The sequence below is a fragment of the Calypte anna genome, chromosome 14 (assembly GCF_003957555.1).
Source record: "Calypte anna isolate BGI_N300 chromosome 14, bCalAnn1_v1.p, whole genome shotgun sequence".
NCBI classification, from domain to species: Eukaryota; Metazoa; Chordata; class Aves; order Apodiformes; family Trochilidae; genus Calypte; species Calypte anna.
In genome coordinates, this window is record NC_044260.1 from 1,793,912 (window position 1) to 1,820,716 (window position 26,805).

General features: G+C 48.1%; 2 protein-coding genes across 2 annotated transcripts in view; one reads left to right on the top strand and one right to left on the bottom strand.

Annotated features, from left to right (window-relative positions):
* SSTR5 (somatostatin receptor 5) overlaps nt 1–26,805 on the bottom strand; it is a 591,623-nt gene that overhangs the window by 287,831 nt on the left and 276,987 nt on the right. The gene's annotated exons all lie outside the window — the stretch shown is intronic.
* LMF1 (lipase maturation factor 1) overlaps nt 1–26,805 on the top strand; it is a 182,692-nt gene that overhangs the window by 135,690 nt on the left and 20,197 nt on the right. Inside the window, exons 7-9 of the mRNA XM_008490427.2 lie at nt 19,082–19,265; nt 20,930–21,083; nt 24,112–24,295. Coding sequence (XP_008488649.2) covers nt 19,082–19,265; nt 20,930–21,083; nt 24,112–24,295 — 522 coding nt within the window. The remainder of the gene's footprint in view (nt 1–19,081; nt 19,266–20,929; nt 21,084–24,111; nt 24,296–26,805) is intronic.

Sequence of the window (26,805 nt, forward strand, 5' to 3'; positions counted from 1 at the left end):
TGCTTCCCTGCTTTGAAAGATATTCCTGAAGTCATGGCTCGAGGTTGGGAATTAGCATGGCAGGAGTGGAGGAGAATGGGACAGGAATTAGCATGGCAGGAGTGGAGGTGAATGGGACAGGGGCACCTTGGGTGGCACCAAGAGTGTCAGCTCTTCCCTGGCCAGCCCTTGAAAACCAGATCCCAACCCCACACAGATCCCTCTGTAGGAAAAGTGGCAGAGCTGTCAGTTCTCCTGATTGTGCCTTGGGCCAGGAACCTCAGAGGGAGCAAAGCCAAGGTGGAAGGGTCAGGAGCTGGGGGAGGGACCCTCTGAAACCCCAAAACAGCTCCATCTCCATGATTCCCTGGGCAGATGGGATGGTACCAGAGACACAATGGGACCAATATTTTTCTTTCCTCCCCACAAAGTGTTCTGGGGCAGACAGTGGGGTCCTAAAGAAACAAAGAGATGGTTTTCCTGGGGCTCTGGAGAAGAAATGTGACCACAGATAAGAAACAGCACCTCAAAACGTCACCATCTGCCCTGTGTTCCTTCCTCCTTCTCCTTCTCCACCCAGTGAAGAAGTGGCCACCAGCCTCAGGGTCTCCATTTAAGCCATTGCCTGCTCCTGGTCCTGCTCCCCATCACTCTAAAGGGTTGGTGGTGCCTGCAGTATCCCTGCTGGATTTTCCCTCTGGCCACCAGCACCAATCCCTGGAGCAGAGGGGAAGGGAAGGGAGATGTTTTCATGGAAATCTGTACCTCAACCCTCTTGGCAAGCAAACCTGAAAGAGCTCAAAGTCTTTTGCCCCCACCTTCATGTTTATGGCCAAGCTGAAACTCCACCTGTGATCTCCACATGCGTCCTCTGCAGTAAATTAAAGCACCACAGGGAATTTTAAGGAATACATCCTCTTCCTTCTTGGAGTCAGGTTACAGCGACCTCCGAACATCTGGACTCGGTGTCTCAGGGCTCCCAGAGGTTCTGCTGTCTTCAAGGTTCATCTGCCTTTGTTAAATTCCTGGCCTTTTCCCTTCCCTTGTTGCCTCCTCTTGGTTCTCTGTTGCATTCAGCGTGGCTGAGTCTCCGTGTGGTTGGTGTTTTATGTTCGGGGTGGAAAACACACCATGGAATTTTCGTTATCTCTTGCCATGGATAAACACAGATCCGGAACCCATCACAGTTTACTGTGCTCATGGGAGAAGTCTAATAGAAATACACATTATTTTTTTCAAAAGTTCCTCCTAAGCTACTGGTTAACAACCTCCTAAAGGCTGAAATATATTGATTTTTTTAAAAAAAAAAGCTATTCCCAAAGTCACAAAAAAAAGGGTTTGATGCCCCTTTGCTTTGTAGCTCCTTTGCCAGCTCTCCAGGTTGCCCTGATAAATGAACAGGCATCAATCCCCACATCCTGCTAATGGAAATGCAGAGGATGCAGAGGTAGAAGCCAGTGGGTCCTGATGCCTCCAACCATTGGGGTTTGTTGAGAGCTGCAAAAGCCATTGGGTGGTTGTGCAGAAGCTGCAGTGACAATCCCATGGTGTGGTCCCTGCTCAGAAGTGGATGCTGAACATCAGTATCACCTGGAAGTCACCTCATCCCCATCCCTGGGGGTGGCACTTGTTTGCTTCTCCCCCCCAGCATCCCACCCTTGAGCTGCTGTGCAAAAATCAGTGCCCAGAAGGAAAATTGCAGCTCCAGCTTTTTGCTTTCTGCCTCGCAGGCAGCAGGCCTCAAGGTTTTAAAGACTTACATATGTGTTGCACTGGATGTGCTCTGAATATTCCCATTGAAGTTAACTAAGTGGATAAGACTTTGCAGGATTAAAGCCAAGTGAGTCCTCACCCACCATGCTGGGAAGTCGTGTTGAAGTGGGTCATTGGAGGGAAAGGGAGGAGGAGTCAGTACCAAACTTGCCCCTTTCATTTGATGCTTCTATTTATTTAAAGGATTTTTATTTTTTCTAAGACAGCTTGAGGGGAGAAAAGGAAAAAAAAAGTCAAAAAAAAAAGTCCCAGGCTGTGGTGTAACCACCACAGGCAGATGTTGTCATGGCTACTAAACAAGAAAGCTAATTTATAAAATGAGGAAAACCATATGAATGTGGAATAAAAAAGAAGAAAGAGGCGATCTGAAAATATTAACTATGATGCAGAGAAAAATATAAACAGACAGAGTTAGGAAATTCCATAAGGAGTGTGACTTGTTTAATATTAATCATAAAGGAAAAGATTAGGAGAGCTCCAGAGATTGCCAAATGAAATCCTCCCCACACATCCAGTGCTGTGATAAGAGTCCTTGGGTGGTTTTCCTCAGCTGCCTGGATGGGCAGAGCTCTGGTGGAGATGCTGGGGTCAGAGGAGGCTTCAGGGATGGATGTGGTGGTTCTGCTTCTTCTCTCTCTGGGGTGCTTTTCCTCTGCTGCAGTCTCTACCCAAGAGCAAACCCCCATCCCATCCCTGACAGCCCAAATAATCTGAGTTTTTGTTTAAAACAGCAGTAGGTTGGGGAAAGGAATTGTGTTTGGGCATGTGGAGGGCTTTCTGTGATCAAGTGAGGAGGGGCTCTGGGGGTCCCTAAGCCACAGCTTCGTTGTCTTCTGAAGTTGAGGTCCCTGGAGAGATGCAGCTGGGTGCATCCCCTGCAGTGTGTCTCAGGTGGGCTCTGCTCCTGGTCCTGTGCTCTGTCACTCTGCTGCTCTTCTTGCCTCTTTCTTGCCCTCTTGTTTTCTCCTGACTTTGGGAAGCACATGGAGATCCTGAAAGCAAAGCATTAGAGAGGTCCCAGATGTTTTTGGTCTGGTCCTGATCACTCACAAGGAAGCCCTGAGGGTCTTCAGGCTCAGGCTCACCCATCAGTCACCTGTGAGCAGGTACTAAAGAGCTCCTTTGGAGCTCACTGGGTCCCTGCAAATACCTTTTTTTTGTCTTGGGCTGGCTCCACTCATCTGTTTTCTGGTGCCAGTGCCCTGAATGGGGCCCAGGGACCGGTGACCCCAGCAGCGGTGCCACCACGAAGACACCAGAAAAGAGAAGCCCTGAGCACAGCTGCCAACAAGTGAGTGCTGGGAGACACCTCTGGGGTATCTCAGGGTGGAAAATCCTGGGCTGAGCTGTAATTTGCTGCTTTGTTCAACTTCCCTCAGTCGTGTCTGAGCTGCTCCTGGATCTGTCAGGCAGAGATTTCAAGGCTGGGATCGTGCGCTGGGAGGTGAACCCATCCTGGTGTCATTTTGCAGTGCTGGGGTTGGCTGCTCCCAGGCCACTTTGGACCTCACTCTCCATTTGGCACTGACTTATAAACAGGCTGGATGACAGAAACCTGAAGGGCTCTTTCTTGCTGTCAGAAGAAATAAAGCTGCAAAGCCATCCTGAAACTGCCCCTAACCACAGCAGCCTGAAGTCCATAGGATGACAATCCAGGGTGGAGATGTAGAGGATGGAGAAAAGTCCATCCAGGGCTGGGGACCAGATTCATGTTGATGGTGCAGAAAAGCTCGACCAACAAGGTTCCCTGGACCTTTTTTTTCCCAGCTCCCTGGACCTTTTTTTTCCCAGCTCCCTGGACCTTTTTTTCCTATCTCCATGGACCTTCTTCTCCCAGCCCCCTGCATCATCTCCTCCCAGCTCCATGCTGGCCTGCAGCACCCTGGGAATATTCAGATCCCTGCTCTTTCCAATCACTGCCATTTCAAACACAGCTTCAGCTATGCCAAGCAAGATCTGGGCTCTTTTTTCTTGTGTCTTGTCCCCCCTCTTCTGTCTCCATGCCATTCTCCCTGTCAACCAGGCTCAGAGGAGGTCATCACTGCTTTGCTGGATGAGGCTGTTTGAAGCCCAGAACCAGGCAGTACTGAATTTTTGCTCTCTCCATCTGTTGACAAATCTAATTTGTGGGTGAATAATGAGTAACCTTTGAAAATCAGCCTCATGGCTGATGTTGCACTTGGGTTTGGCTGAGTGACTCACACGCTGGCTTTGGAGCAGAGGAGCTTCCTCACGGGCAGGCAGCTGGATTTCATCCTCTGCTAAAGATTATTTGGGGCTGGAAAACCTCAGTGCTGCTTTTTATTTTCCAAGGGTGCATCCCTTCCTGATAACAGCCCAGCTGCCAGTAGGGTCTTGTTCAATGCAAGGGCTCGTTGCAGCTTTACTCTGCTCTCCCATGACAGCTCTCCCTGGAATATTTGGATATCCATATATTTTCCTTCCTCTTCCAAGGTTCATCTCATATGTAAGCGATCAGGGCAGCAGGGTGAGCAGGGATCTGCTCACAGCTGTGACCTTGGAAGTGGGTGGCATTTTCTGCTTCCTCTCCAGCATCCTCTGGGATCTGCGTTTCACGTGATCCCAGCTGACAGCAGCCACCTCACTGCTAGGAAAAGGAGTATGAAACTACCAGAAAATAACCACTGCACTAAACCTCTTCGTGGTCAAGGTCTGCAAAGCTCCCAGGCTCCTCAGGCAGCTTTTGAACCCCTAACAGCCCCTGTGTGCCCCCAGTAGATTCATTGCATCAAGTCCATCCTTTTGCATGTGGCCCTTCAGAGCATCTTCTTTTTTTTTTTATCTTCCCCTGCAAGCCTAAGTGCAGGGCTTGAGCTCCTTGGAAATGTTTTAACCAGTGTCTAGTGCTGAGTGGACACAACCAGCTCCTGCAGTGGAGTTTTATTTCAGCAAATAAATATCTGGACTGATAAGCTGAGTGTCCTGGTCCTCCTGGGCTCTGCACATCTTCCCTGGCTCCATCCCACCAGCCATCCCTGGGAAGGATTTGGTCCCTTGGAGAAGGAACTGTTCCAGGAGGGAAGAGCTGGAATTTCTCCTTTTTTTTTATTATTTCATAATTTTCACCAGCAAGAAATGGAGCTGCTGCAGGTGGCAGCATGAGGATGAGTTGTGTAAAACCTCCTGTGTGCTCTTGGGCAGCTCTGGGGTCGCCCAATGCCTTTTTTATTTGCTATTTATTTAAGTCCCCACCCCTGGCAGTGTGGGGATCATTAAGCTCCCAACTGGGATGGAAGTAAAATCCCTTTTTTAAAATTTCTTCTTCTTCTTTTGGCCTCCCAAAAATTTGTAACCAAGGTTTTATGTCCACCAGTTGGGCATTTTGTATTTTAAATATGCAGTGCCAGGTGTCAGGGAGCAGGCCAGTTCAATCATGTCTTTGTTACAAGTTTTAACCTATATTCTAATGTAGTGGAGGGAACAGCTCAGGGTAAGAGCAGTGAGAAGCATCCTGTGCTTGGGTGATGCAAAAAGGCTTCTGACCAACAGGGATGCTCAGGCATTGGGACTGTTTGGCACTTCCTCCAGGTTTCTTTTTTTTTTGGTGATTATTAAACATAGCATTTCTATTTATTTTGTTTTATTTTATTTTATTTTATTTTATTTTATTTTATTTTATTTTTTACATTCACTGCTTCATTTTTATTCTGGGGGCTCCTTCAAGCTTGCTTTATTAAACTCAAATGATAATCAGCCCTAAATAAGGCACTGGATTTTTTTTTTCCCAGTGTTTTTTCACTCCACAAGAGTTTTCTGGCTCTCCAGAGCTCGCCCAAGCCCATGGCTGACAGCTCAGGTCCTCACCCTGATGTGTGTCAGCTCTGAACGTGCTGCAAGAGGTTGGTTTGGTGGAAAAATCCAGATCATCCTGGAGTTGGAAATCCACCCAGCCTTGGCTTTCAGTGACACCGAGTAGCCAACCCAAGTTAAATATTTTACTGCAGATGTTGCTAAGAGCTTAGAGTTCCTGAAATGGGGGATTTTTAATGAGGCAAGGAAAGGAGCTGCAGAAAGACATAAATCAGAGGAGCCACCAGTGGTTTCCAGCCTGGTGTCACACTGATCAGATGTGACATCCATCCTCTCTGCCTTATCCCTGCCTTTTCCCTCTGCCTGCAGATGTGGTCGGGTCCTTTCCTTTTAACTTGAAGAGGAAAAGATGAGTTTGAATCAGTGCTGGGATTGAAATGCCAGGGAATTTGGGGAGCTGAGCCCCCTCTCCCTGCTCCAGCCAGCTTCTCCAGCTTCTCCACAACTGGTCAACCCAAATCCTTGGATCCAAATTCTTCTGGAAGGGGCTTGTAACACAGATCCCCTTCCCCTGTGCCCCTGCACTCAGCCCTCCCATCTGAATTTATCCCAAAGAACATTGTTTTCCCCATACTCTGGCTTTAATGCCTATTTAATCCCAATTTTTACCAAGACTTGGATGGATGCTAGGCAAAAAGGTTGCTATCAGAACAGATTTTTTTTTTTTTTTTTGGATGTGTTCTCCTTCTCCAGGGGGGTTTTTGCTCTTGTTTTGGCAGTCGTTGGATGCATCTAAATATTGTAGGGGAAAAAAAAGTGAATTTCAAAGGAGCCTGCAGTGACTGTGTGTGGAAAGGGAATTGAAGTATTTTCAGCAGAAGTATTTTAGCATTCCTTCAATCAAGGGATATAAACAGTTCCATGTGATTTCTGGCTGATCCAGGATTTGAGAGAGCAGGGTTTAATTCCCATCATTTCTCACAGAGGGAATTTTTGAACCCCCACGTGTCCTGGTGAAGAATGTCCTAAGCAGTAGAGAAAAGGGTGGTGTGGAGAAAAAGGCTTTCACTTTCTGCTTTTAACACTGTTCTCCTTTATTATTGATAATTCAATAATCATCCAGCATTTATTACCTGGACTGCAGTGTGTAATTGGTGAGTTATTGATTTATGCCTATTGACAGCCTGTCCCAGATGGCAATTAAAGTGGGATAGACCTTGAATAAGGATGATATCTGCTAGGCTGAAAAATGCCTCTGCTGGATCATAGAATCATAGAATCATAGAATCATAGAATCATAGAATTAGCCGGGTTGGAAGGGACCTCAGAGATCATCTAGTCCAACCCTTGACCCACCGGAGCAGTTGCTAGACCATGGCACTGAGTGCCACATCCAGTCTTTTTTTAAATGTCTCCAGGGACGGAGAATCTCCCACCTCACCGGGCAGTCCATTCCATAGCCTGATCACCCTCTCCGTGAAGAAATTCTTTCTAATATCTAACCTAAACCTCCCCTGGCACAACTTAAGACTGTGTCCTCTTGTCTTGTTGAAGGTCGTCTGTGAAAAGAGTCCAGTTCCCACCTGGCTACAGCCTCCTTTCAGGGAGTTGTAGACAGCAATGAGGTCTCCCCTGAGCCTCTTCTTCTTCAGGCTGAACAGCCCCAGCTCTCTCAGCCTCTCCTCATAGGGCCTGTGCTCGAGTCCCTTCACCAGCCTGGTTGCCCTCCTTTGGACCTGTTCCAGGACCTCTACATCCTTCTTAAACTGAGGGGCTTCTGAGGGGATGCTTCTTTTCTTGCTCTGCAGCAGAACCTGCAAATGAAACAAGTTCTGACTCAAGTCTCTGATGTGTCCTGGCCCAGAGGAGGTGATGGGAGAGGTCCCATGGAGCTGTAGCTTGGTGCCACTGCTCTCCAACCTGCCATGCCTCAGACCCCTGGGTATTTTGGGAAAGACAAGGGTGCCAGGGATGCCCAAGGAGGGGTTCTCCATCCCTGCTGCACTATAAGGCTAAAGGGCTTTAATTTTACCACTTGAGTAGTGACCTCTTTCTGGTTTTTTCTTTGCATGATTGATTGCAAAGCATCCCCACGTGGAAGTGACTTTGCCTTGTCCTGTGCTCCAGATTCCTAAGGAATCCTCTCATTCAGGGGGATGTATGATCTGCCAACATCCAGACAGCATTTCCTCTGCTGAGGGCTTCCCACATCCTGATGCTATCTTCATCCATCCATCTGACACTCCCTCTTTGTTTCCTCTCCCTTAGTGGATGTTCTCCACAAAAACATCTCCAGGCTGTGGACAAGGTGTCCAACAGAGAGTTTCCCCATGGAGAACATTGTCAGCACAAGAGGGAGGGAAAGCCCAGGCTCCTCCCAAACCTTGCATTCTGAATATCAACCCCCCTGGGTGGTTTTAGAGGGATGAGCTTCTGGTGGGAGTGGGACAGGACCACACCAAGACCACCTCTCAGTAGCCACACGGTGTCCCATGGGGACAGCCACTCCTGGAGCTCAAACCAGAGGTTCCAGAGGCTCTGTAGGAATTTGTCTCCATCACTTCCAGAAGCTCATCCAGCCAGTGCAAGCTGCCCGTGTCACCCTTGAGGCTTTTGACAGTTTTATAACCTTGAATTTGCACCTTCTGGAAAAGTGTGACAGTTCATGATTAATTGCAGCACTGGAATTTTTTCTTATGATGTCTTAATATCCGAGTCTGTAGCAGACCTCAGCAGAGAGGAAAAATAAAAACCTGCAGCAAAATGCTCCCAGAACAACTTGACAAGGCAAGGGCTGCCCAGGCCACTCTGTGCTGTCCAAAAGGCACGGTTATATTTAGGATTATTTTTTTAAGGCTGTAATGCTATTTACTAGGTGTCTAGCTCCAGTTTGAAACTGGCTCGAAAGGGAAGCTGTGAAACAGCTTTTCACGGGAGCTTTCTTCTGTCACTTTCCAGCAAGAAAGTTGCTTTTAGTCTCACAAAGCAGCTGCTGGTTGTTAAGCAAAGCAGGCAGGAGCTCAGCATTAAACACCACAGCTCTTGCACTCTCAGACCTTGGTGCTGTGCTAGCAAGAAAAAAAAAATAGCATTTTTACAGTCTGGCAGCTGCTTTTAGCTTATTTGATGTTATCTGCCTTATCCTGGTAATGTTATCTCTTATCTTATTGATGTTATCTGCTGGTGACATCAAAGCTGCTCCGTGTTGATGCGCGGATCACCCAGCACTTGTGGATCCTGGGAGCTGGGGGTGGTCTCTGGTTGTTCCTGGAGACCAAGTGAGTGCTTGAGGGGCCTCACCCTGTTGCTTTTAACCCAAGAAGAAAATACCAGGCTTGGGGTGGTGAATTCCAGCCACAAGTAGTCACCTCTGCAGGCTCAGGTTTGGTGGTGCTGGTCTTCGAGCATCCTGGCTGGGAACAGAGTTCCTGGGGAAGGTGCTCAGAGCTGGGGTTGGCCCCTGTCATCTTTTGCTGAATCCACAAATTCTGATTGGAAAAAAATCCTTTCCAACCTGCTTTCCCCATGGAGGAGGCAGATGGAGGGTCAGGATGCTCATAGCATGAGGCTCTTTCCAGCAGACCCCATCTGGAGATACCACTGAAGCAGGGCATTTCTTGCTGGACTTCAACTTTATATTTGCTATAAAAGTATTTTTAATGAGTGGGATGGAGCTGGTTAGTGAAACTCTTGGCCCATTAATAGATGTAGAACTTTTTAAATGTGCTGTTTGACTTTATTGATGAAATGAGCTAATGGGAACGAGGCTGCTCTCGTGCCGGGTGAGGAAACCCAGGTGTGTTCTGGGGGAAGAGGGCTTTGGTTTTCCACAGTTCCCTTGTCCTACAGATGGCTCCTGAGGTTTTTTGCAAGCAGCATGTCCAGAGCTCTGTGCTGGTGGTGGGATGTCACCTCCTCAGCTGGGGCTCCAGGATCCCGGGAAGGGCTGTGGTGTCCCTGACCAACCTGACCTGGAGTTTGGGTTGAGATCTGCATCCTACATCTCCTCCATCCTACATCTCCTCCATCCTACATCTCCTGGCTTCACAGAAAATCCCACAGTCTCTTTTATGACAGTGAGTAATCAGGAACTGGGCTTTATGTCCCCTTTCAGAGTCCACCCAAGGCCCCATAATTGGATGCAAATGCAGTTTTCTATGGACTGACTCAGGGCCAGCCCCTGATCTCATGCTGGGACAAACCTGGGCAGTTTGCTCAGGTATCTCAGCCTCTTCTTGCTCCCCCTCCTCCTGACAGCAGCAGTAATTTTGGGGGTGACCTGCCAAGCCTTCTCCTGATGCTTGGGCTTTTTGAGTTGGTGCCCCATGGGTATTCCCTGCCCATGGGGCTGGTTTGGGTCAGCACCTGGAGTTGTTTCTGTGTTATCCTTGTATGAGCTCCAAAGCTGAGAGTCTGTGGAGGGGGTTTCCCTCCCTCTTGTGCCACCCTCTTGTGCTGACATGTTCTCCATGGGGAAATTCTCTGTTTCAAACTTAGAGGACTTGATCTTGCCTAGATTTGCCTACCCCTTAAGTAGCATCATTATCTAGGAGGTGTGCTACTGGAATTTTTGGAGCCAACGGGAGGAAAATCAGGGAGAAATCACCTGAAATGGGTCCATTTAATGGAGGATGCTGCTGAAAAGCTCATTGAGGTTTGCTGGTCCATGGAAATGCTCTTTGGCCTGCAGGAAAATAATAAATAAGGTGTTGAAAGGTTTTTGCCATTAAGGATGTCTTTGTGACAGCTTCCCCCTTTAGGAAGTAACTTTACCATCAGGGCTGGAAAGATGTTGATAATTCAGAGCAGAGTAGCAAAAAAATTCCTTCCTTCTGTAAAATTATTCTTACATTTTATATTAGTCCAACACTTCCCTAAACAGTCCTTGGGCAGTTCTTTAGCCTGAAACAAATTAATGGGGAACACTGTGGCCTCCAGCAAAAAAGAGTCAACGGGATCAAGCAACACCAAGAGGTATTTTACATAACAAAGCAGCAGAGCAGAATAAATGTGTCAAAGTCAGTAATTCAGAGGCACATCTGGGCTCTGCAGGAGCAGGACAGGAGGAGCCCACTTGTGTTTCAGGGAGCAACAGATCCCAAATTCACACAGAGTCCTCCAGTAATTGAGTTAAATGTATAAGATTTCCTGGGGTAGGGATCTGGACTGCAACATCTTGGGCTGCATGATAAATAAAAGAAGTTCAATTTAACCCTTCGGGCACTGGGCTTGTCTCTCATCCTAGTTTGGAGGTCAGGTGGAGGGCTGGAGGGTGAGATTTATGAGTGTGGATATATATATATATATATATATATATATAAAGTATAAAATCACTCCCCTTTCACTCTCTTGCTTCTCTTTAACATTTTTTCCATTGAAAAGCTGGAAGTTGTGCTGCTCCACAGAGCTGCTCTGCAGTCAAATCCCATAATCTGTGGGAAGGGCAGGAGGTGGTTCCTAGAGCTACAAATTAAAACTGAGCACGGGGTGAGACATTTATTATTGCTTTGCATTTAGATCAAGAACAAATGTTGGGTAATGTACCAGGAGTGGGAAGGGTTTGGTTCCCTGGTGCTTTAGCACTGTTCTGTTTGTAACTTTACACCAGGTACTTAGGCCAGGGGCAATTTGTAAAATGTCAGAATCAGAGCTGGTGTAAGGACAAGTTTCAGTTCAGATTGCTGCATGGCTGCATTTGAGCATCTCTGGTTCTGTTCTTCCCCAAGAGTTATTTGTCTACCTGGAGTCTACCTGGATTTCAGCAAAGCCTTTGACACCGTCCCCCACAGCATCCTCCTGAAAAAGCTGTCAGCCCACAGCTTGGACAGGAGCACCCTGTGCTGGGTTAGGAACTGGCTGGAGGGCCGGGCCCAGAGAGTGGTACTGAATGGGGCTGCTTCCAGTTGGCAGCCGGTCACTAGTGGTGTCCCCCAGGGATCAGTGTTGGGCCCAGTTCTGTTTAATATCTTTATTGACGACTTAGATGAAGGGATTGAGTCCATCATCAGCAAATTCACAGATGACACCAAGCTGGGAGGAAGTGTGGACCAACTCGAAGGCAGGAGGGCTCTGCAGAGGGACCTGGACAGACTGGAGAGTTGGGCTGATTCCAATGGGATGAGGTTCAACACGGCCAAGTGCCGGGTCCTGCACTTTGGCCACAACCCCATGGGGAGCTCCAGGCTGGGCACAGAGTGGCAGAAAGGGACCTGGGAGTCTGGATTGACAAGAAACTGAACATGAGCCAGCAGTGTGCCCAGGTGGCCAAGAAGGCCAATGGCATCCTGGCCTGTATCAGAAACAGCGTGGCCAGCAGGTCCAGGGAAGGGATTCTGCCCCTGTACTCAGCGCTGGTGAGGCCACACCTCGAGTCCTGTGTCCAGTTCTGGGCCCCTCAGTTTAAGAAGGATGTAGAGGTCCTGGAACAGGTCCAAAGGAGGGCAACCAGGCTGGTGAAGGGACTCGAGCACAGGCCCTATGAGGAGAGGCTGAGAGAGCTGGGGCTGTTCAGCCTGGAGAAGAGGAGGCTCAGGGGAGACCTCATTGCTGTCTACAACTCCCTGAAAGGAGGCTGTAGCGAGGTGGGAACTGGACTCTTTTCACAGACGACCTTCAACAAGACAAGAGGACACAGTCTTAAGTTGTGCCAGGGGAGGTTTAGGTTGGATATTAGAAAGAATTTCTTCACGGAGAGGGTGATCAGGCTATGGAATGGACTGCCCGGTGAGGTGGGAGATTCTCCGTCCCTGGAGACATTTAAAAAAAGACTGGATGTGGCACTCAGTGCCATGGTCTAGCAACTGCTCCGGTGGGTCAAGGGTTGGACTAGATGATCTCTGAGGTCCCTTCCAACCCGGCTAATTCTATGATTCTATGATTTTATTCCTCTATTTCCATCCTATCTCTACAAGTATTTATAAATATTTTAAATATTGACCTCTTTTTTTTTTTTTTTTTAGAGATAACTAGGGGTCTTTTTTAACACAGGTCCTCAAGCTCCCAGGCAAACAAAAATCTGTAGGGAGCATGTGAAGAGTAAAGAGTAAAGTGAAGAGTAAAACACTTTGGATTCTGGCTGATTGCTCTGGTTCTTAATGGCTCATTTGTCTCTTTCTGGTCATGTCCAAGTGACCCCCCCACTAACCAGAGCTGCATCTCAAGGTTTCTTGTTTTCTTATTTCTCTATTAAATGTGGTAATAAGATGTGAGTTGTCACCTACCACCTTGTGGGGAGGAACTTTGCCTATGAAGTCATGGTTTGAATATCAAATTTGGACTTTTAGCTGAGCTGGGGCAATTCCCAGGGAGCTGGGTGGGGGCTTCCACCCTTTCTTGGACATTGAGGGATGAGGTCTCTGAAGAGCTTTCATGTGTCCCCATCCCAGGGATGGAGAAAAGGCTGTTTCTTGAGCTGTGTTTTGGCATCTGAACTGAGCTCACTTTACTGACTGCACATCCAAATTAAACCAAACTCAGCCCATGCTCTTCTTTCTCATCCTTCCAGCACATCTGGCTTTGCTCCTTCTGCTCCTGGATTCTTCCAAAACCTTTCTGAGTTTCTGTGGCATTCCCTAAACCATTTTATCTGCCGTCTAAAACAGGAGTGGACACGGGTGATTATTTTCCTCTGGGTTTTTCTGCACTGAACAGCTCTGCAATGCAGGGAGTGAACCCTCATGCAAGTATTATATAGAGAAGTTAAATTAATAATAGGGGGAAATTAAATATTTTTGCTGTTGTCATTAAATGGGATTTTTTTTTAATCTGTGCCTACAATAACTTTGGGGGGAAATGACATATATAAGTGTTTTTCAAGCTGAATTCAGACGGGGGAAGGACAGTCTGGTTCTCTCTGTGGGAAGCTGTTCTCAGGACACTCCAGTAGCATTAAAATCAAATCTGCCTTTTTGAGGCTCATCTTTCCTATTACAGGAAGAACCAGCTTTTGTTGGTAGGAGTTCCAGCTTGTCCCATGAGCAGGAGATGCTTTGGTGGCAGGGCCAGAGGGCTCAGAAGAGTGGAGTTAACCAGGTAACCAAACCCAAAGCAATATCTGCCTGGCTGGAGAACACTCTGGGGTTTTCTTGTCAAAGCTTCATGCCAGGCAGAGGGGCTGTGGGGCAAAGAAGTGTCCCCAGTTCAGCCCTTAGTGCTTGTGCTCCCAGTTCCAGTGGCATCAGATGCCACCATCTGTCACCCAGCCCAGGGGAAAACCAGGAAGGGAGGAGGTGGCTGAAGGGTGAGGAGTGATGCTGGGAAGCAGGCAAACAGCTGGAGGTGGCTGCTGCCAAATCTCCCTTTCCCCTGGTGTCACCCAGGACTTGTCCTGCTCCAAGGCATGGTCTGGTCGGGTCATCTCCAGGCTCCCACTTGTCTCTGGTTCCTGTAAGTACTGTGAGGGGGGGTCTGGTTTGGGGGGTTTTCTCATCTGGGACCTGGTTGTCACTCTCAGGGTGGACAGGGATGGGGACCAGGTGGCCCTGCCAGCTCCAGAGAGCACAGCACACACATTGCTGGGTGCTGACATGGGCTCCTCCTCACCTCTGCTCCTGCAGAAATCTATAAAATCCAGATGGATTTCCTCTTTCCTTGGTGACATGGAGTTCCACTGAGGAGCATCCTTAAGTTCTGGAGATGCAGCAGCAGTGGGACCAGTGAAGCCCATCAGAAAGGGTCCTTACAGCCTGTGTGTGGCTCTGGGATCTGGGATGAGGGGGTCCAGGGGGGAGCTGCAGATTCAGAAGGTGAGCTGGGTTCTTTTTTGAGCTGGGTTCTTTTTCCTTTGGCTTTCAGACTGAGTAAGCAGTTTATTATTTTGGGTGCCAGGAAGGAGGTTTACTTCTGTCTGTATTTTTATTTTCTAGATCCTACTTTTTTTTTTAATTGATAAACCTCATCTGTGTTTTCTCTTCCAATACTTGGTGTCTTTTTTTGTCAAGTGTCACCACTAAAAAGGCCTGTCTGGTGTGGCTCTTGGGGTAATGAATACCAGTAACAAAGCAGGATGACCTCAGCCACAAGCTGGAGAGAACTTCAGATCATTTCAGATGGATCTGAGCTTCAGGAACCCCATGGTGGGGCTGCTAAAAGCTGGTGCTTGAAATCCTGTCAGCATTAAGTGATTTCTCTTGGAGAATTCATGGAGCTTGGGTGGAGTAATGAAGGAAGTACCTGTCCCATAAAGAGAGAAAAAAGGTTATTTCTGGGGAAAATAGTGGGGAAACCTTATGAGAAAGGGCATTTCTAAAAAGCACCAAGAACCAGGGGGATGGCTGCAGCCCTGAGCTGTGGAGCAGCAGTTGTTGCCTTTCCTCCACAGGCAAGACAAGGGGCTTGAGTAGGGGATAGAATCATAGAATCACAGAATTGGCTGGGTTGGAAGGGAGCTCAGAGCTCATCAAGTCCAACCCTTGATCCACTCCCCCCGTGGTTCCCAGCCCATGGCACTCAGTGCCACATCCAGGCTCTTTGGAAAGATCTCCAGACACGGAGAATCCACTACTTCCCTGGGCAGCCCATTCCAATGCCTGATCACCCTCTCCAGAAAGAAATTCTTTCTCATCTCCAACCTAAACCTCCCCTGGCACAACTTGAGACCCTGCCCTCTTGTCTTGCTGAGAGTTGCCTGGGAAAAGAGCCCAACCCCCCCCCTGGCTCCAACCTCCTTTCAGGGAGTTGGAGAGAGTGATGAGGTCTCCCCTGAGCCTCCTCTTCTCCAGCCTCAACACCCCCAGCTCCCTCAGCCCTTCCTCACAGCAATTCTGCTGGATCCCTTCACAGCCTCCTTGCTCTTCTCTGGACCTGCTCCAGCACCTCAATCTCCTTCCTGAACTGAGGAGCCCAGAACTGGACACAGGACTCAAGCTGTGGCCTCACCAGGGCTGAGCACAGGGGCAGAATCCCTTCCCTGGACCTGCTGGCCACGCTGTTCCTGAGCCAGCCCAGGATGCCATTGGCCTTCTTGGCCACCTGGGCACACTGCTGGCTCCTGTTCAGCTTCCTGGCAATCCAGACTCCCAGGTCCCTTTCTGCCACTCTGTCCCCAGCCTGGAGCTCCCCATGGGGTTGTTGTGGCCAAAGTGCAGGACCCGGCACTTGGCTGTGTTGAACCTCATCCCATTGGAGTCAGCCCAACTCTCCAGTCTGTCCAGGTCCCTCTTCAGAATCCTCCTGCCTTCCAGCTGATCAACACTTCTCCCCAGCTTGGTGTCATCAGCAAACTTGCTGATGATGGACTCAATCCCCTCATCCAAGTCATCAATGAAGATATTGAACAGGACTGGGCCCAACACTGATCCCTGGGGGACACCGCTGGTGACCGGCTGCCAACTGGAAGCAGCCCCATTCAGTACCACTCTCTGGGCCCGGCCCTCCAGCCAGTTCCTAACCCAGTGCAGAGTAGGAAAGATAGGAAAAAATCCAAAGGATGGTGAGAACAAGCAGAGATCTGGAGTTGCAGGGCAGGGCTAGAGCACCTGGGATTATTTAATCCAAATGAGAACATCAGTGAGAGGGAAGGGAAAGTTTTCCTCTGAATGAAGGAGAGAGAGAAGAGAACACAGTGTCTGTGAAGGCAGAGAGCAGAGAATGGGTCACAGGATGAAATATTGTCAAGGAATTTTTAAGAATAGTTTTTCATAGTAAGGAGGGGGAAGGAGGTAGCCCAGGAACCTGGCTCCATCACTCAGCTTCTAAAAAGGCTTTAAAGTGGGGCAGGGAGAGACAACTCTACCTTGGGCAGCAGGAAAGACTGGGTGGCTTCTTTGGGGTCTCTTCAAACCTTTATAAGTAAATCAGAGTTCTTCCAAGCACCCCAATTTTGGCTTTTCTCTGCCAATGACTTAATACCAACAAGCTCCAGAGACCACGGAGCCTGCAAGCTCCATCAGCAGCTCCATCAGTGGTGTTTAAGAGTTTACAGCCTGTTGGTTTTGTTTCTTCTGGACAAATAGAGAGTCTGCTACACAGAATATGAGCTTCTCCTGCCTACTGTATGTTTGTAACAATCTGTGATTAAAAAAAAAACCCCCAAAAAAAAAAAAATAATAGCAACCAGCCAAACAAAGAAGTCTAACCTGTAAAAAAGTTATGGGTGTAGGTGCCCATTTTCTGATGGAGGGTTTGGTAACAGTGCAGGGGACAGAAATGTAAGGAATAATTGTTTTTGGGCCTAGAACCAGGAAAACTACTTTTCCAAATTAATCCAGTGAGAGCCATGAATCCACAGTATTTCATATCACACGTCATAAAACTCCAGTCATAATCCATAAAACTGACATTATTAGATTAAAAACCTCAGTTCCTCCTATAAGGAGCTCCCTCATTAGACATGCTGTAGTTTTATAACCTTAAAGTTCCTACCCAATTACCATGATTAATACTGTGCTTTAATAAAAAAATTTTCAGAATCACCACAGGGGTTGATACCATCTGTTTGGTATAATTGGCCATTTAAATATTGTCCAGCAAGACAGAGACACCCAGGAAACCCAAATCAAGCCCAAGATAGGGAGGACACAACCCATCCACCCAGCCAGGGAGATGTGGTTGGGTTGGTAGCAGCACAGAAGGACCAAGCCTGGTGGAAAGGTTGGAATCACTATTGGCTGTGTGCAAGAAAATTCTGCTTTTTTATCTGAGAAGGGCTTTGAGCAACATGGTGGAGTGGAAGGTCTTGGTCTAAATCATCTTTAAGGTCCCTTCCAAGCCAAACCAGTCTGGGCTCCTGTGCAGCTGATGGGGAAGGAGCAGTGATGCTCTCTGTGCCCTGCCAGACCTGCAGAGACTCCATCTCTAGAGGAGGTTTTTGTCCTTGTCCCCCAAACCTGGGTGCAGAGGAAGTCCAGACCTGCTTGGAATGTGTGTGAAGAAAAACCTTGAGAAGTTTGATGGCTTAGAGCAAATCACTGCTGCCAGGCATGCACAGATCCTGATGTTCCAGGGAAATCCATGTGGAATTCAACTTCCCACCAGGATCCAGCACAGTTCTGCTTTTTGCCTGGACAGGGAGAGGAGGAAATGGGGTCCCTAGGAGGCTTCGAGCAAGGAAAAGGAAGGATTTGGGTAAATAAAAAAATAAATCACAAAGGATGCCCTGAGTGCAGCATCTCCTGCAGAAGACACAGGTTGCTCAGCTGACAAAGTCCTGGCCAGAGAGGTCCCTCAGGTGACTGAGAAACATCCTCAGATGCAGAAACATCCATGGGAGTGTTGGGTGGGACAGACACCCCTGGGGGGGTTTGCAAGGTTCCCTCTTTTCCTGCTGATTGACTTTCAAGCAGGACATTGGTTTTGTTAACCCTTGGAGGTTGATGATTTCTTTTTTTAACCCTTGGAGGCTGATAATTTTTATTAACCCTCAGAGGTTGATGACTTTTTATTAACTCTTGGAGGCTGATGATTTTTTTTAACCCTTGGAGGTTTGTTTTTGCAAAGCTGAGGGGTTCAGGGTGCTGGCAGCAAGGGCAGCCCCTGAGTGTGGAGCCTTGGCTGGAATGGTTGAAGTTGAAACCCTGTCAGGTTCCTGATTCCACCCACAGAGCAGAAAGCACCAAACTTGTGTTATTGTTTAATCCCCTGATTAATTTCAATTTTTTTTTAAGGTCTGGGAGAAATCAGATATCTTGCTTCTGACTTCCAAGCAGTAAAGGGAGGTGAATCAGTACTGTAAAAAAAAAAAAAACCAAAACCAACCCAACCATCTCCCATGGACCACCCAGCTGCTCCATCCAGAGCTGTAAACTGAGCCTCGGTGGCAAAGTGCAGAATTATTTTCTTAGTGTTCCTGCAACTGTGCAAGGCAAATCACAGCAGAAAAGGATCAGAGTTTTCCTAACAAAGCTGCTAAGTGAGAAATGTGTTAATGAACCCAGGCTGATTAATATGCATTCAATTAAATCACCTTTGGGTCAAAGGGGGAGCAGCAGCCCTGGAGAACAACATGTTATGTTCAAGGACCCAACATGTGTCTGTAATTCAGATTTAAATACATTTTTTTCCCCCTCCCTCTAATTCTGGATCATTGTCCAACTCAGGATAAATAAGTAATTTATTTTTTTTAACTAAATCATGCTTAGGCCTTTTGTTATTTACTGTAATTGGTCAAATCTACCATGGGGAAGCTCCAGGGACCAACATTTGAGTACAGAGTATTTTGTTGGGGGGAACTTGTGATGCAGACACTGAAATTGGGAGCTCTAGGTCCTGGATCAGGTACTCTGCAGACTCCATGTGGGATCCTGAGTGAGTTTCTTCAAGGTGACATCCCCAGGGAGCATTTCTGAAATCCAAATTAGGTGCCAGAATTCTCTCTGCCTGTTGCTCAGCTGTAACACATCCTCAGTTTTGATCTAACTCTGTCCAGTCTGTTTAATTTCAGGGTTTTGTTGGTTGTTTGTTTTTTTTTTACAGACAGGAACTGTCCTTTTACCATCTGTTTTGGGAAGTCCAAGCCAAACAGGTCCACCTTGGAGTTGGAGCCAACATTTCCTCCACCACGTTTTCCTCTTGTCTTGGGAAAGGATGCAACGTCCTCTGCTGCTTTTTTTTCCCCTCCTAGGTGCTTCTGATCATCAGTGGCAACCTGAGTTTCCTCAACTGGCTCACCATAGTGCCCAGCATTGCCTGCTTTGATGACAGCACCTTGGGCTTCCTCTTCAGCCCCCAGGCAGGAGGGGTTAAGGACCACCTGGTGCAGATGCAGCTGGAAGGGGCAGCTGGGGAGCAGCATCCTCGGCCATGGGGTGAGATGTCCCCAAAGGTGGGGTTGGGGTTTTGGGTCTCTGTGCCTGACACGTGCCTCACCCCTCAATAAGGGGAGGTGGAATTGCATGGTTTTGTCACCAAATCACAGGATGTTAAGGCTTGGAAGGGACCTCTGGAGATCATCTAGTCCAATGGTCCTGCCAGGTGGCAAAGGATGGAGGCCAGGGGATTTTTGAGGGTTTTCAGAGATGGAGACTCCACCACCTGTCTGGGCAGCCTGTTTATCTATTTATATATTGGTTTTAAATCTTAATTATACATTTTGCCTATTTAAAATCAAAGATTAACCACCTGTGAGGGAGCTCCCATTTGCTGTCCTCTACCCCTGGTGGCCCAGTGGCCCTCCTGCCTTTGATGCCCACAGCTTGTTTTACAAGCACTTCTTTCCCTGGTTCAATAACTGGGCTTGAGATTGGCCTTCCAAAAAGAACAGAATTGCTTGTTGATCACGATGGGCCCAACTATTCTTTCACTAGCTGAGAAACTTGGTTGCTGGGAAAGGCACCATTTTCCCCCCCAAAAAATAATAATAATAAAAAAAATAATTAAAAAAAAAAAGCCTGAAGGACTCATACTGCTCTGGCAGGGGGTGAGAGGAGGCATCTGGTTGAGCTCCTTCCCAACCCAAATGATTCTGCAGAAATGTTCTCAGACTAAACAATTATTAATAGTTTCTGAGAGGGGCTCAAATAAACATCCCTCTCCTGCAGAGATAAGGGGAAAGCTCCATGCAATGGCTTTGAATCTGAGCCTGGGGCTGTTGATGTTAAATAAATGTAAAAGGGCCAGGAGGGTAGGAACCCCTCAGAGGTCACCTCTGCTTATTTGTCTGCTTGCAGCTGGTGTCCCAGTGCTGCTCCTGCAAACCCAGCACCTCTGCTGGAGCAGCAGGCAGCTCCTGGGGAAAGGAGCACAAAAGAAAGGGAGTGAGGGTTGAATGGAGCTTGGGAGTGAAGAAGAAGGAAAATGCAAGAAATTGATTTCTACGGGGGGAGAACCTGAGGCAGGAGCAGAGCCCCAGGGGCTGGGGGGAGTCCACAGCCCAGGAGGGCAGTTTGGAGCAAGGTGCAAGTGCAAACACTGAAATTGGGAGCTCTAGGTCCTGGATCTGGTACTCTGCAGACTCCATGTGGGATCCTGAGTGAGTCTCTTCAAGGTGACATCCCCAGGGAGCATTTCTGAAATCCAAATTAGGTGCCAGAATTCTCTCTGCCTGTTGCTCAGCTGTAACACATCCTCAGGTTTGATCTTTGGACCTGAGGCAGGAGCAGAGCCCCAGAGGCTGGGGTGAGTCCACAGCCCAGGAGGGCAGTTTGGAGCAAGGTGCAAGTGCCAGCTGCTTTTTCCCCCTGCATTAAAGCAATGATTAATCTGACATTTTCAGCATTTTTTCTTTTTAGCCCTTTCTCAGACTGTTTAGAGAAAAGCAGATCTGGGCAGCGATAGCATCAGGCCCTTGGCAGGCTTAGGTTGGTTACGGGGTGTTTGCCAACCCCATCTCCAGAGCCCAGAGCAGCTGTGAGCACCCAGCCAGGGTCCTGCCCACCCATGGGGGGGATTCAGGCAGGGGCTGAGGAGGATGCAGAGCCCATCACCAGTCTTGGAATCACCTTTTTCTGCTCTTTTTTTGTGTCCCACACAGGCTGGTATGTCCGCAGAGTGGTGAACATCTCCTTTGGCCTCCTCATTGCTTATCTCAGCATCCCAGTGATCCTCAACCTCCTCAACTCCAGACAGGTCATGAACACCTCATTCAACTCCCTCAGGATCGTGAACACCTACGGAGCTTTTGGGAGGTACTTTTTGGGGAGGTATCCTAGGGCTCTGCTCTCCAGGATAGTCCAAGAGGCAGCCTGTGTGCCTGGAAACCCTGCCAGCTGCCTCTAGGCTTGGGATATCTGCTCTTGGGAGAGAAGGAGAAAAGGAGAAAAGGCTTCTTTTTCCTCTGAATTATAATTTCTGAAGTCTCTGTTTACAGGAGAAAAAGAACAGGTTGTTTTAGGGTGTTTTTTTTTTCCCCACTGAATTACAATTTCTGAAATACCTCTCTGTGGGAGAGGAGTGAGGGAGCAGGGTTCTTTTCTGCTGAATTATGATTTATTTTCTTTGAGCTCCTTCTACATTATATTGATACATCCATTCATTTTATATATATATATATATTCATTATATTGATACAGCCAAGGTAATTGCAGGATTAAAATATCCAGAAGAGAATTCACCCAGGGGATGGTCTTCACCAGCACCAGCCCACCCTATTTCTGGTGACCTTCTCTTCCCCTGCACCTGTTTGTTCTCCATCCTGTAAATATCCATGTGAGCCATTGGGTAGCAGGGTTTGGGCAACAAAAGGAAGTGTTTCTTCCAGCCAGTGACTTGAGGAATTGATGGCTACAGGAAACTGTGGAGGAAAAAAAATATATAAATGGCCTCAAAAAAGAACAAGGCAGATGGAGAGGACAGCTTGAGGCTGCAAGGTGGGGGCTAAGCAAAGGAAACATCTCCATTTTAAGTATCTTTGGTTTTTTTGGGGCCAGGGGGCCAGGCTGAGGTCAGACATGGTTGGCCTCACTCTAATCATTCCTATGTGCTGTCCCTCTGACTTTTCCAGCTGAGAAAATGCTGGAAAACAGGGTTTCAGCAGAACACCTTCCCCAGGGGCACCACCAGGGCCAATCTGCTCTGCTGCATGGATCTCTCTTGTCTTTGCCACCACCTGGCCATGGGATGTTCCCCAGGGATGGGAGCTCTGGGGTTAGTGGGCTCTGGATGAGGTCCCACAGGAGCAGCCACCAGTAATTAAATAGGTTTTATAAAAGGTTGTTGAAAGGACTGGCTGAGTGGATGGTGAAGGGCTCACTGTGATGCTGAGGACACCTGGAGCACATCAAATTAATTTGATGTTCTCCCAACAGCAGAAATTTCTTTGGGAAGAAAGGACCAAAAACCTACAGGATTAGAAGTAGCAAAGCTAGAAAAGTTGTGGAAAATGCTCAAGTTTCTCTTTTTTTTGCAAGAGAGAGAGAGGGAGAAATTACCCCTAAACCTCTTTGAAGGCTGGAGTGGTGAAGCCACGGGAGATTTGTTTTCTTTGGGTTGTTGTTCTTTTTCTTCTTCAGTCTATGGTTTCTGTTTCAACAGTTACCAGAACCTAAAGAGCATGTGATGAAATGCTGCTGTAATATGTTTGTAATTCCAGCCTATGTAAACCAATAAAAAGAGGATTGCAGCTTATAATGAATATACGATTATGTGAAACTTGACATATTTTGAATCACACAGTAGGAACATACTTTTATTAGTAATTTGGTGTCTCTGATTTACAGTGTGTTTCTAACCAGTGGGCAGCTGGCCACGGCTCATAACTCAGCCCAGTGCATAGTATGGAACTTGGCTGGAGAATCCAGAAATCTATTAAATGTAGGGAACAATTAGAAGTGGAGATGCAGAGCGTTCCTTGGGTTGGGAGCATCTATCACTGGGAGCCATCGGGGGGGGAAGGTGGAGGCTGTGTGTTTCCAAATTTTCAGGGACTTGGGTTGGAAGAGGAAGGACCAAAATAGTAAAAAATTAAAAGGGTGTTGGGAGCTGGACAGCTTTGATAGGCAGTTAGGTGTTGGGTATGGAAAACAGGTCTCCAGTGGAGGGGAGGTCATTGGGAAGCTGATGATGGTGTTTTCACACGGGCTGGAGAGGTTTTGGAGTCCTCACCTTGCTGCTGGGAGAGAGTCCAAGCAGCCACGGGGCTGCACGTGCCCTGTCCTGAGGCTGAGGTGCTTTTTTACCCAACTTTTGATACCTCAGCTGCCCTGGGGGGGCCTTTTTTTTGGGTTCGTTTTCCGCTTTTCTTGGCACGCTTCACGTTGGCTCGCACCTTGCCTCCTCCTCTTGATGAGTTACAGCTCCAGGAGAGCTGGGGAGAGAAATATTTGGGTGTGGAGAGATGGTTAATGGTGCCCCAGGAGTCCTGAGGTGCTCCTGGTGGGGCTCATCACCTCCCCAAGGCTCAAGCTCAAGTGACCTGGGCTCACTGAGAGCCTGTCCTGCCCTTTGCCATGGCCAAGGTGGGAGCTGGCACTCAGCTTCCTTGTGGCCAGAGGTGCTGCAGGGAGAGCCAGGCTTGGAAAAGGGATGCTGGAGTGATCCCAGCTGGAAGCTGCTCTGCTGATCCCTCAGCTGGAGGTCTCAGGGCCAGAGCTTTGAAACTCAGAGGCTCAGTTGCCTGGGAAATGTCATTGGTGGCCCTGTCATCAGGGCAGCCACACACGTGCCAGTTCCAAGCCTGGATTTTTGCTCCAGGTAAAAACCTGGAGCTATGTTTTGTGGTCATCTTGCATCTCTGTTTTCTCATCTCATCAGGAGGTTGTGGTCAGAGGTCTTTTGTATCATGGGAGTCATTGGGGTAACAGAAGTAAAGGTTTGGGAAAAAGAGAGAGGTTGGTGCAGGCTGAAGATGCTCCTGTGGGATTTGGGAGACACTTGTTACAGTCTCTAACTATGTTAACTAACAAGTTAACTAGCAAGTGTTAGGCTCAGATTGAGAAAGACAGACCCATCAGTTCCAGTAATCATCATCTTTTTGGGCCATAGTCCCTCCTGGGACTGGCACCACTGTGATGTGATCGAGGAGAGTGGGATTTTCTCCATGTACTTTGCTGCTGGAGAGAGAAAAACCTCCTGGATGGACAGGTTCTCTGGAGGATCCATCAGGATCCAGCTGTCCCATGGGGTCATTGACTCGTGTTGCCCTCTTGACTCTGAGGAATTTAACATTTTACCTGGCTAGAGACAAAAAACCATTTTTGATTGTGTTGTGTCCCACAGCATCACCAAGGAGAGGACAGAAGTTGTCCTTCAGGGGACATCCAGCCTGGATCCCAATGACCCTGCTGCTGTCTGGGAGGAATATGACTTCAAATGCAAGCCTGGGGACTTGAAGAGGAGGCCTTGCTTCATCACCCCCTACCACTACCGCCTGGACTGGCTGATGTGGTTTGCTGCCTTCCAGGTACATCCCCTTGGGTGCCTCTGGAGCAGGAAAAACAATTTCTGGGACTTCACAGTGTGAGGGGATGCTTGAAGCCCTGGCTGAGTTAATTATCATAGAATCATAGAATCATAGAATTAGCCGGGTTGGAAGGGACCTCAGAGATCATCTAGTCCAACCCTTGACCCACCGGAGCAGTTGCTAGACCATGGCACTGAGTGCCACATCCAGTCTTTTTTTAAATGTCTCCAGGGACAGAGAATCTACCACCTCACCGGGCAGTCCATTCCATAGCCTGATCACCCTCTCCGTGAAGAAATTCTTTCTAATATCTAACCTAAACCTCCCCTGGCACAACTTAAGACTGTGTCCTCTTGTCTTGTTGAAGGTCGTCTGTGAAAAGAGTCCAGTTCCCACCTGGCTCCATCCTCCTTTCAGGGAGTTGTAGACAGCAATGAGGTCTCCCCTGAGCCTCCTCTTCTCCAGGCTGAACAGCCCCAGCTCTCTCAGCCTCTCCTCATAGGGCCTGTGCTCGAGTCCCTTCACCAGCCTGGTTGCCCTCCTTTGGACCTGTTCCAGGACCTCTACATCCTTCTTAAACTGAGGGGCCCAGAACTGGACACAGGACTCAAGCTGTGGCCTCACCAGCGCTGAGTACAGGGGCAGAATCACCTCCCTGGACCTGCTGGCCACGCTGTTTCTGATACAGGCCAGGATGCCATTGGCCTTCTTGGCCACCTGGGCACACTGCTGGCTCCTGTTCAGTTTCTTGTCAATGCAGACTCCCAGGTCCCTTTCTGCCTGGCTGCTCTCCAGCCACTCTGTCCCCAAATTATGTTAAAAAACAAACAAACAAAAAACAAAAAAAACCCAGGTTGTATTCCTTAAGGATGTCTGCTGCTACTGCAGTGGCACTCTTGGAAATTTGATGGCTTTTTCATTTTTGCTGAGTTAAAGACATGGAGAAGGATGGCACCTGCCTGGGGAAGTGGTGGCATCCCCACTGGGTGGGGTTTAGACCCTCCATCCCTCCTGGGGACATTTAATGGGCATTTAATTCAGGGGGGTGCCTGAATTAAAAAAGAGAAGAGGGAGGGCAAAGTTGTAGATCAGTTGCTCTGTGTCTTTTTGAGCCCACTCTGCAAAACCTCATTTGTGTGACCCCAAATCCCTCAGGTTCTACAAACCTGAGCCTTTCATTAGGGGATCTTTCGAGGTCCCTTCCAACCCTTAACTTTCTGTGATTCTGAGGCAAACCCATCTCAGATGGTCACAGGCTTTTCTCTTTTTTTTCCTGCATCCTCTCCTGGTGTATCCTCATCCCTCACTCCTCTCCCCCTTGCCCCAAACTTCTCTATCTGCTTTTCTTGTGGTATTTTTGTTTCGGCGCCTTTTGGATTCCTCAGCCATGACATAACCATCACTGCCTGGCTTCTTGGGTTTAGATTTACCCTGCTAGTGTTTTTTTGTGTGCTGGAATTTCATTTAATCTGCATTAGGGCTGCTTATCCCTCAGCAAGCATCCAGGGAAGGTTGGAACTCAAGGCAGCAGAGGTGCCCAGCAGCACCCAGAGGTGCAGAAGGTGGGATGGGAGTTCTGGGTTTCAATCTGCTTCTGGTTTGGGATGTGGAGGAGAAATCCAGCTCACTCAAGCAGAAGGGGTTTTAAAGATGAGAGAAAAGCAGTTTGATTCCAGGGCAGGAAGGCTTTAAAATCCAAAGGGATCTCCATCCAAGGAGGATGGAGCATAAATCCTGGTGTTGAGGGTCACACCCCAGCACTGGTGCTGAGCCACCAGGATGCACGGAGGGAAAAAGAGGAGGTGACAACACCTCCTGGCATCTGTATTGTGAGTGTTTGATTCACTGAAAGGTTTGGTGCAGAAAGGAGAAAAAAAGCTGAAAAGCAGGGATGACTCTTGGTAAAAATAAGCAAGAGGTCCAGGCACAGCAGCAGCAACTTCTAATCTGGGTGTTTGGCCATGTAAATAACTGCTTAAGTTAAAAGTAAATCCCCTTTGGAGAGGCTGAATGCTTGATTGAGGTCTGTGAGCTGTGGTTTTGTACCAGCTGTCCCCTGACAAGCTGGCTGTCCCTCTGTCCCCCCATGTGGCTGCAGAAGGCTCCATCCTTTGGGTATTGTTCTGCCTTTGGTTACACGGAGCTGCAGAAAGGAGGAGAAACCAGGAGCCAAAACCCCAGAAGACATTTGTGATTCCAGGCAAGTTTTGCAAACCCTGTACAGTAGCTTATGGAGTCCATAAAAACAAGTTACTTCAACCTCTGGATTAGATTTAATTTGTTTTTAAAGTTCTGGATCTTTTTCTTTTTTTTTTTTTGTGCTCCTGCTGCTCACCCCATCACCCAGTGGGCACGGGGCTGGTTTAGCAGCTTGGTGGTGGGGAGAAGGGATGGAGCTGACCCATCCAGCTTTGACAGGCTGCCAAAAATCCAGGAAGAAGAGATTTACCAACCCTTTGTGCTGCTTGGGACAGGGTCCTCCTTGCACCTCATCACTGCTTGACCTATGA